At 40.4% G+C, this 11,389-nt stretch overlaps 1 protein-coding gene across 2 annotated transcripts in view; it reads right to left on the bottom strand.

Moving 5' to 3' along the window:
- ap2a1 (adaptor related protein complex 2 subunit alpha 1) overlaps nt 1–9,825 on the bottom strand; it is a 115,466-nt gene extending 105,641 nt beyond the window's left edge. For both annotated transcript variants that reach the window (XM_037688797.1, XM_037688796.1), the window contains exon 1: nt 9,097–9,825. In XM_037688797.1, the coding sequence (XP_037544725.1) occupies nt 9,097–9,163 (67 nt within the window). In that variant the 5' untranslated portion in view covers nt 9,164–9,825. The remainder of the gene's footprint in view (nt 1–9,096) is intronic.
- Between the last annotated feature and the right edge of the window lie 1,564 nt (nt 9,826–11,389).

The following is an 11,389-nucleotide window of genomic DNA, read 5'->3' as shown; positions in this document are numbered from 1 at the left end:
TGTGTGTGTGTGTGTGTGTGTGTGTGTGTGTGTGTGTGTGTGTGTTTAATTGCTCTTTTAGCTACTTTTGCCTGAACCTAACACTGTAAGTGAAACAAGGCATTTCTTGGGTTGCTGTAAATTATGATATGATACATATTTACTCTCTCATTCCAGAAAAAAACAACAAACAATGACACTTCATGATGAACAGACATCATGGACACCACAGCAGCAGCTGTCTTCACTGAAAACATCCTGAACATGATCGTCACTGACATGAGGCCTCTGTCGATGGTTGAAGACGAAGGCTTCACTACAATGATCCACACTTTTAATCCAGGTTACAATAATCCACACTTTTAATCCAGGTTACACTCTTCCCTCAATGACACATTTTACAAAGTAGCTACATATTGTGCACGTATAAAGATACATTTGTATATATTTTTGTGTACATTTATTTTTTTAAGCTATTTGACTAACTTTTATTATTTATTATTCAATATTTTACTAACAGAATAGTCAAATAGCAGCCTGTTTTTTGTGTGAATTGCTATGTCAGTCAAATGTTCAATTTTAGAATAAAGGGGTGGAAATTAAAACGTTGGATTTTTTTTGCCAATTCATCGATCAATCGAAAAAATAATCGGCCGATGAATCGATTATTGAAATAATTGTTAGTTGCAGCCCTAGTTCATATTTAGGCCTGTAACAGTCTTCCCAAGTTTGAAGATGAACTTCAAAGCATTCTGTGGCTTCAGTCACAAACCTGTGACATGATAAAATAATTTTTCAAATCTTTAAATGACTTCATGGTTTCTGACTTGAGTAAAAGACAAAAAGCAAACCTCCTCGTTGCTCAGGAACTACCGTACTTTTTGCTGTAGTGGCACCTTTTTGCATAAATTAGCATGCCCTGTGACTTATACAGAGAAGCAACTTATTTATAGATTTTTCTCCATATTTATAAACCAATTTTTGGCTGAGATGTGATGATTTAATTCATTCTGACATGGAAAATATTGAACACTACCATTTTCAGCCGCTAGAAGGAGCTCGACTAATATGGCAAGCCAAATATCTCATTAATAGGTAAAAGTGGCCATTAATGATGAGACACTTTGCTTGCCATACCAAGCCACCTTCATCTCACTCCAGAACTCCTGGAGCAAACGTCAAATCAGCTTCATATTGCTGCGCTGCCCAGGAGAAATGCAGCTGATCTGAGGATTAAAGTGCATTTATTAAAGAAAAAGTGTAACTGAGACACCTTTACTAAAACAGTTGCTAAGGCTTTCCAGCTTTTGCAATCCGCCTTTGACATCATCCAGTCAGATTTGTTCCATCTCAAACTTGTCCTAAATGCCGACAAAACCAAAGGGATGCTTTTTTTGAAACAGGAAGTCAGTCCCAGCAGTTCTTCCTTCGATTTTTTCCTCAAATGGTGTTCCTATTGAGTTTGTTGATTCTTATAAATAGTTGTGTATCTTGACAGACTCGCATCTCTCTTTTAAACTCCACGTGGAAAACTAGTAAGGAAACTGAAAGTTAAATTGGGTTTCTTTTTCAGAAACTGATCCAGCCTAACTCTGAAGGAAACACCTTGCAACTGACTTTCCTTCCCTCCATTGATTATGGTGACATTATCTATGAAAATGCTCCTACAAGCACCCTGCAGATGCTGGATGCTGTCTATCACAGTGCATTAAGATTCATAACTGGCTGTAACTACAATAACCACCACTGCACCCTGTATTCACTGGTTAACTGGACATCATTAACTTCAAAGATTCTCTCACTGGTACATTTTCATCTTTAAATCACTTCTTGGTCTGCTGCCTTCATACATCTCCTCCTACATGTCTCTGCGTGAGTGCAGTTTCAGCGTGCGCTCCCAGGACATGCAGTGTCCCCCACAGTGCGGACTGAACTAGGCAAAAGGGTTTCTCCTACTCTGCTTCTTTTTCCTGGAATATCTTGCAAAAAGATCAGAAGCTCTCAACCATGACCTCCCTAAGTGGCTTCAAACATCTGTTAAATTCCTGGCAAAAACCAACGCAGACATGTTCCTGGTTTTAGTTTTCTACATCGCATTATAATCTAGGTGTTTTGTCGCTACCGTTTTCCTTTTGATTGCCATTTTATTTTAATTTGTAAAAAAAAAAAAAAAATCTTTATGCCTCTTACGATGGTTTGTCGTCATTGTCATTACTCTTTGTTAAAGAAATCAGGTCTCTTGTAAATGAGTCCCCGAGGCTCAATGGGATTAACCCGTCTAAATAAAGGTTGAATGAATAATGTCCAGCTAACAATTGTTTAAGTTATCATTTTGTTAAATTTTTAAGAAATGCACAGCAAGTCGTCCCTCTGAGCGCTCCCGCAGCCGCGAATCGGCTTTTGTAATGCAGTCGATTTGACCGTCAAAGTGCATTTATTAAGGAAAAGTTAAACTGACACACACCTTTACTATAATGTCAAGCAAACAAATAATTGTTTTGAAGTGTTAATCTTGTTAAATTCTTGTTGAAGTCCTCCCGTGCACGGTCCCGCAGCTGCCATTTGGCAGCCAATCGATTTTTGGCACACCGGGGCATGTTTTCGGGTGGTCAGCGGTGACGCATAATAGATGTGACTTATAGGGCGAAGCAACGCATTTATGTTTTTTTCCCCAACTTTATTAGACATATTTGGACTGATGGCAGTGTGATGTGTATGGCGGCAAGTACGGTAGACTTTTTTTTTTCTCTCCTAAAGCCATGATTCTCAAACTGATAGGTGGTACTCAGGATTCCTTCAGTAGTATTTAGAATAAATTTAGCTACCAATTGTCAGTATCAACCATTTTATTTACGTCTCCATCCATTATCTTTACCCGCTTCTTCCTTTCCGAGTCACTGGTGTCCATGTGCAGCAGTCACTGTGTCTGAGGCTGGGAACACTCTAGACAGGTTGCATGTCTCATCTAGGGGTGCGCCGATAAATCAGCTGGCCAATTTATCGGCCTAGATTTCCTTAATTTTGGGAGATCAGCTGATATTTGCATGAGAAACCGATTTTACAGATATATATATATATATTTTTTTTTTTAGTTTTAACAGCAATTGTCTGAACTTCATTTATATTTCAGAGCACTACCTCATGGCCAGTTAAAACAAGTTTGTATTGTTTCTAGGATATTTATTCAACCTATATTTATACAGGTTAATTAATCCCACTGAATCTCAGGGACTCATTTACAAGAGAGACCTGATTCTAACAAAGGGTGATGACAACAGTAGACAATCATAAAAGCAAGCATACAAATATTGTTCAAGAGTATGTTTTTCAAAAAAATAAGACTGGAAAATTGAAAGTGCATTGTGACCTTATAACACCTGACAGTGTCGCTTATAAAACAAAATTGCTATCTGCCAAAATCTGAATCGGCAGGTTAGACTTTAAGAGAGCAGTAATCAGCCAGAAAACTGCAATTGGTGCACCGCTAGTCTCTTCATAGAGAAAACGACACAAACAACCATTTACTCCCTCTCTCACCGAGGGACAATTTAGAGTTACCAGTCAGCTTAACATGCATGTTTTGGGTCTGTGGGAGGAAACTGGAGTACCCGGAGAAAACACACACATGCACAGAGAGAACATGCAAACTCTACCCAGAAATGTCAGTTTTGACCTGGCAACCTTCTTCGTGAGAGATGGCTCTATAAACTATGCCACTAGCTATGTTTACATGCGCAGAATTCTTTGACCGGATTGAAATGTGTTCTGTTTGAATAATTCAAATGTATTGTTTACATGGGCACAATCTGTTCATGATGAGCGTTTACATGCAGCGGGCTTTGTTCTGAACAGCAGTACTGACATGCGCAGAGTGGTAAACTCTCCTTAAAAAAACCACCGAAGAAGAAGTTCTACTTCCGGGTGAACGTAAACAAACCTGAGCACCCAAAATGGACCTGCGACAGGTTTTAATGATGGTGGAGACGTTATTGCACACCCTGACTGAGCTACAGGTAATAGAAATCATTTTGAGCTCTTTAAAAGTTTCTAGTAGAAATGTTGTGTCGCTCACCGACCAGTTTTACTTCCTTGACATGCTGATATTATTAGCGTTAGCCAGGCGGAAATGGCAAAGTCGCACATGCGCAGTCAGGTCAGTTTTTCACCATCAGATAAAAACGAACAGATCAAGCGTTTACATGCGCACCGATCGGGTTTCGGATCGGCGTAAGCCACCCGTTTCGTTCTGATCACAAATTATAACGGATCGTGCCGAATACACAAAAAATAACCCGAACGGCGTGTTTACATGACACACTTTTATTCCGACCGGCCATTTGATCCAGTTACTTATGTCCATGTAAACATACCCACTGTGTCAGCTGCTAAACATAATTTAACAATCTGCCCATAGGCCCGAGACAGCCTATTTTTGTATCGGACAACCAGATCTTGCCTCAAGGTCGCCCGATGGACAACCAAGTGAAAGTCCTAAAGCATTAGGAAATCTCCGTCTCCGTCCCCCCATCAACAAAAATCTTGGTTGAGCACCCCACTATGGCAAGTTAACTAGGGGAAACCCTGAATATGGTTAAATATAACTGAAGTCTGTATTTTATGTTGAGCTAAAGGTTAATATACTATGGTAGGCTGAAGTCTGTTTACTTTTGTATTTATATATTTTGAATTATTTGTCTGTGATGGATTGGAGACCAGTTGTCCCCCGCCTCTCACACAGTGATAGCCGATATGGGCACCAGTGACTCGAAAAGGAAGAAGTAGGTAAAGATGATGAATGGATGAATAATTTGTTCCTAGATTTTTTATTTATTTATTTATTTTTAATTCAGGCAACTAAGCTAACCTAATACTGGTAATTTAAGTTACAGAATTTTATGCACTCCTATATTTTTTTCTTATTTTTGGTATAAATATAAAATTAATAAAAAATATTTGATACAGTAAAGAACCTAAAATGATTTTTAAATAAATTGTCTATTGGTTTACATTGTAGTTTAATCTTTTCAGCTTGTCACCTACATATTGAAACAAAATGTATGACCATTTCAATAGAAAAATAGTTTCTGAATCGAAAATTGTTTCCGAATCGAAAAATAGATCGGGACACCAAAAATCCGAATTGAATCAGCTTACCAGACACTGAGATTTGCACCCCAATTTGCAAACTGGGAGACAAAATTTTGCAATAATATAGTTTAAATTTGTTAATATTTCAGGAATCCGGATGGACTTCGCTTGCCTTGCCTGACAAATTTTTGTCCATGGTTGGCCAATCCATCCTGAGCACTACAGCTGTATTTGAACACCTGCACAGATGTTCTCCTTTGATAGAAAACATCAAGGGCAAACATACATTTCTAAAAGCTCCACTGATGAAAGAGAATTATTTAAAATCTTTATTTTTAAAGAGTACTCCAGGAGAGAAATCATAAACCTTGGAGCAGCTGCCAGTGAGGGTACGATGTGGGTGGAGGTGGGTGACAAAGTAATGTGCATGGCCAAGAGCAGTTTAACATGCCATGAACTAGGAATGTGTGATATAAACAGTATACGGTAGAAACAATAGAAATTTAGCCTACGATAGAGATCTGTCTTCTACCGGCAAACCACAGTAATGCTGTGTCTGATGTAAAATCAAAGTTGTCAGTTTAATCATTACTTTTTGTTGAAAACTGTGCACAAGTGGTGTTCAAGTGTAAAATCAAAGTTGTCAGTTTAATAGTTACTTTTTTTTAGTTGAAAACTGTGCACAAGTGGCGTTAAAGTCTTTTATTCGAGAGCTAAGTAGCGAAGCTACAAGCTAACTACGTCAGGCTTGCCTTAGTGTTGCCGTATTCTGACGCATGTGCAATACGCTGTGTTCCGTCAAAAGTTTTTTTTTTTCTCCATCGAAAGTTAAAGTAAGCGTTGGTCAGCTTTAGAGAAACCTACTCTCTGATCTGTGAAAAAAACACTGTTGTGTGATTTTACTGCGAGACCCTCTGGTCAAAGTCACAGACTCATTTTGTCAGCTCTCCATTAAAGCTGAAGGCGTCACCCACTAGAAGTTTCGAGGGTGAAGTATTTCTGTGTAAAATGCTGCTCTGTTGCTGTTCATTGTGAGAAGACTGGAAACTGTTAAGTTAACAACATATTCTTTTGTTTAAAACCTATGGCTAAAACTACATTTTATATATTTTGCACTGTTTTGCACTACAAGCAAGAAGCCTAATACTTGATCTGTTTATTATTTAAAAACTCTCTGGACCTAGTAGTGGAATTTTTTTAATTCAAAATATATGATAGCAAAAGGACACCCTATGCTTTTAAAAAAATTCCTATTAAGTTTTACACCCAAAACATATTGCGATATCGTTATTGCCACCCTTCACAATACATATTGTGATATGAATTTTATGCCACATCGCACATTCCTACCGTGAACACAAAAACAAGCCATGGTTTGCAAAAACTGACTGCTCAACACTTAGCTGCCCAGGTCCCGTTCAGTGAGACCAAAAAAGGAAAACAACTTTTTCTTACAAGTTTCAGTCACACCTCAGTGTTTCCCCTTGTTAACTTGCCATGGCGGGGTAGTCATCTTATCCATGATTTTTGTTGATGGGGAGGGACGGAGACATGTCTGAGCGAAGCTTGTACCAACAGTTTTTGAGTGTGGGCGGGACCAGTTCAGCATGAAGGAAGAGGCACCTTTAGCTTTTTAGCTAGACAGCCTGTATTTTGCGCCGCTAGCTCAGTGCTATGTCAGTGCCGGGTGGGGGGGGCAAGTTTGGTTTGGTAGGCGGAGTGCTCAGTTCTGTTGACGGGGTGGGGCACCCCACTTGTATAATGGTAAGGGAAACGCTGCACCTACTCTCCTAACAATCACAGCCCGGTGAGATCCCACCACCAGTTTTACAAACAACTGTTAGAGGATACAAGTCAGCACATTAGTGTCAGTGTTGTCACAACATATTTATAAGCCCTTAATCAGCTTACCAACACTGAAATCTCACAGTTTTGCAGCTGTAAAATGGGACAGTAAAGTCAACCTGAGTGGAACTAGAAGGTCTGAATTCATCCGATTTACTTCACACACAAATTTTAAATAACACTAAACGAGAACAAACGAGTGTGAAGATGATCTTGTTTTTTAGCTTTTATAACTAGTTTAGATTTAGATCATATAAACAGCTGAATTAGGATTGGTTGGACATAAGCAGGTCTTAGATGCCAAATCAAGACAGTGCTTGAAGCAGGAGTTTAGAGCTACTCAGATAACAAGGACAGATTTCTCCAGGAGGTTGTGTCCATCAGCCAAGGACCGTTGACCTAATGTCACACGTTACATCTAATCAAGGTTTAAACAAAACAAAAGATGGATTTTCAAGTACAGTTGCATTATTACTGGATAAAAAAGGAAAACTTCAAGGGCATCAGGTGCAAAAGTGAGTGTGTGCAAAAGTGAGTGTGAAATAGCACAGCTACATTTGAATTTAACTAAACTGAATGTTTAACTTAGCCAAAACAATATTTTTTATTAATAAAACTCAGCAAGTTTTGGGATTGTTTCCACAATGTGATTCTTGTTATTCTGTATTTGTCTATGATTAAATACTCAGTGAAGGCTTTCGTCCCTTTACTTGTTTTTTTTTTGTTTTTTTTAAATAAACGTCAATAGATTGAGTCTTTCACAGGAGGACCAGATTTGGTCTGATGAGACCAACAATCTGTAGTTGATGCTGCTGCTGTGTGAAGACATTATTTACCAGATTAAAAGAGTGAAGCAGCAAACTAATGAAAACTTCCAAGAAAATCTTTTTAAAACTAATTCATAAGGATGGTGCCTTTTTTCTAATGACCCACTGAGCTCAGGATAGTTACACCTACTTTTAAATTCAAAGGACTCATTTAGTCCAAACAAGCAAAAAATCCTGGAGTCTTCAACCATCAGGACCATAATATTCGAGCACAAGTCCACTTTAAGCAGATCCAGATAGGAATGAGCCGACTCAGCTGCCAGCTCTGGTCCAAACATTTCCTTTCGTTTATGTGTTTCCAGTCAGTTTTTTTTTTTTGTTTTTTTTTTTACTAGTTTGTTGGAATAATGGATAGGCACTGATGATATTTATCATAGGGGCAGCACGGTGGCACAACTGATAGAGCTGCTGCCTCTCAGCGAGCAGGTCCCTGGTTCAAACCCCGGTCCAGGGGCCTTTCTGGGTGGAGTTTGCATGTTCTCTCCGTGCATGCGTGGGTTTTCTCCGGGTCCTCCGGTTTCCTCCCACAGACCAAAAACATGCATGTTAGGCTGATTGGTAACTCTAAATTGTCCCTAGGTGTGAATGAGAGAGAGAATGGTCGTTTGTCTCGTTTGTCTCTATGTGGCCCTGTGGTGGACTTGTGACCTGTCCAGGGTGTACCCCGCCCCTCGCACAGTGATTGCTGGACATGGGCACCAGCGGCCCCCCCGTGACCCAAAATGGAATAAGCGGGTAAAGAAAATGGATGGATGGATGGATGGATGGATGGATGGATGGATGGATGGATATTTGTCATGTTGTTGTTTAAGCCACAATGTAGAGGTCGACTGATGGGAGTTGTTTTCGATGCAGATAATTAGAAACTGAGGACGGTCAGTACACAGCACAGGTGTACTATAATCACTGGGACAGGTGAGTTCACACATTTGGTTCAGATTCCAGTCATAAAAAGTCACAGACAAATAGGATTCATTAAAACGCAATAAATAAATATAGCATAAATTCTTCTACATTCCAAACAACTTTCATGACAATCTGTACTAACGCATTGAAAAAGCTGAGCATTTATCAAAGGACTAGATGAAAGTTTCATAGCGTCTTACAAAATATGCTAAATGTATGCCAATATTTGTCTTTTCGCATTGTTCAATATAAAACTCGTATCCATGAACTTGGTTTCTTTTGAAAGTTCTTAAAATGTTCAAATCAAAACCTTTTGAAAAGCGAATTAAAATATTGAGACTACAGATTTGCCCCAGCACGTCATTTCACCTCGTTAGTACATTGGTCACCGACTTAAACCTTTAAACTAAACAACTCAGCAGCAATATGCAGTCTAAATAAAGTCACTTACAGTTTCTTATGTCCGAAATGAAAACCGCTAATCCCCGCATCCCGTCTCCTTTCGACACCGCCGGCATGTTTGCAGCTCTCCGTCCTCAGACTCCGGCCTTCAACGTCCAAACGACCCGACTCTGGGCAGCTGTCCACACCGGACTCAGCACAGACACCTGCTCGGTACAGCTTTGTGAATGACTGGAAGTTGTCGAGCTAAAGTCGCTTTCTACTGGTGTTTGAGTGGCCCTGCTAGCATTGGCTAGATCCGCTGGATGGTGGAAGAAAACCCGCAGCAGCAGAAGTTATCAGTGGTAGCTGGCTCGTTTCCGCTGCTACGGCAAGCTAACGTTATTTCATTCAATCCTTTCCTTGCTAGCGGCGCGTAACATCTGCGGTGGTGTATCGTCAAAGTTAAAAACACCCACGCCAATGTTTGGATGTCTTCAAGACAAGTGCAGTGAAATGCGTTAATTAGAATGCTGTCCGTTAATCTTACGAGAAGTTACTTCGAGTCACGCACCGTTTAGCTATCCTAACAGCTAAGCTAGCTAGCTTGCTAGCATTACCACTCAGTTAACGGAGGACAGAGTGCCCGGAGCAACAGCGGAGTCTGACCTGCCAGCCAACGGTAGAAATTAGCAGCGCTGCCTTTGTTTCACAAACTTGGCAAAAAAATAAATGGTATCCACTGAAACGTCCAGCTCACCGCTCGGATAGTGCTCGTGACAGCAAAACAGCGTGAACGCGCGACGCACTTGTGAACGCGCACGCTATTTGCAGAGGTGACGGTGGTTGAGAGACAAGATGAGAAGCCGCTTCTATGTGTTTTATACAGGTCCTTCTCAAAAAATTAGCATATTGTGATAAAGGTCATTATTTTCCATAATGTAATGATAAAAAATTTAACTTTCATATATTTCAGATTCATTGCACACCAACTGAAATATTTCAGGTCTTTAATTGTTTTAATACTGATGATTATGATCATGAAAACCCAAAATGCCTGTCCCAAAAAATTAGCATATTTCATCCCACCAATGAAAGACAAGTGTTTTTAATACAAAAAACGCCAACCTTCAAATAATCATGTTCAGTTATGCACTCAATACTTGATCGGGAATCCTTTTGCATGAATGACTGCTTCAATGCGGCGTGGCATGGAGGCAATCAGCCTGTGGCACTGCTGAGGTGTTATGGAGGCCCAGGATGCTTCGATAGCGGCCTTAAGCTCATCCAGAGTGTTGGGTCTTGCGTTTCTCAACTTTCTCTTCACAATATCCCACAGGTTCTCTATGAGGTTCAGGTCAGGAGAGTTGGCAGGCCAATTGAGCACAGTAATACCATGGTCATTAAACCATTTACCAGTGGTTTTGGCACTGTGAGCAGGTACCAGGTCGTGCTGAAAAATGAAATCTTCATCTCCATAAAGCTTTTCAGCAGATGGAAGCATGAAGTGCTCCAAAATCTCCTGATAGCTAGCTGCATTGACCCTGCCCTTGATAAAACATAGTGGACCAACACCAGCAGCTGACATGACACCCCAGACCATCACTGACTGTGGGTGCTTCACACTGGACTTCTGGCATTTTGGCATTTCCTTCTCCCCAGTCTTCCTCCAGACTCTGGCACGTTGATTTCCGAATGACAAGCAAAATTTGCTTTCATCCGAAAAAAGTACTTTGGACCACTGAGCAACAGTCCAGTGCTGCTTCTCTGTAGCCCAGCTCAGGCGCTTCTGCCGCTGTTTCTGGTTCAAAAGTGGCTTGACCTGGGGAATGCGGCACCTGTAGCCCATTTCCTGCACACGCCTGTGCACGGTGGCTCTGGAATCGGCCCTTCTCCACAATCCTCCTCTGGGTCCGGTCACCTCTTCTCGTTGTGCAGCGTTTTCTGCCACTTTTCCCTTCCCACAGACTTCCCACTGAGGTGCCTTGATACAGCACTCTGGGAACAGCCTATTCGTTCAGCAATTTCTTTTTGTGTCTTACCCTCTTGCTTGAGGGTGTCAATGATGGCCTTCTGGACAGCAGTCAGGTTGGCAGTCTTACCCATGATTGCGGTTTTGAGTAATGAACAAGGCTGGGAGTTTTTAAAAGCCTCAGGAATCTTTTGCAGGTGTTTAGTTACGTCGTTGATTCAGATGGTTAGGTTAATAGCTTGTTTAGAGAACCTTTTCATGATATGCTAATTTTTTGGGAAAGGCATTTTGGGTTTTCATGAGCTGTATGCCATAATCATCAGTATTAAAACAATTAAAGACCTGAAATATTTCAGTTGGTGTGCAATGAATCTGAAATATATGAAAGTTT

This window comes from Nematolebias whitei, chromosome 15 (assembly GCF_014905685.2).
Source record: "Nematolebias whitei isolate Nwh7 chromosome 15, NemWhi1, whole genome shotgun sequence".
Classification (NCBI taxonomy): domain Eukaryota; kingdom Metazoa; phylum Chordata; class Actinopteri; order Cyprinodontiformes; family Rivulidae; genus Nematolebias; species Nematolebias whitei.
Note: the sequence above shows the minus strand (reverse complement) of the source record. Positions and strands in the feature narration are given on the sequence as shown.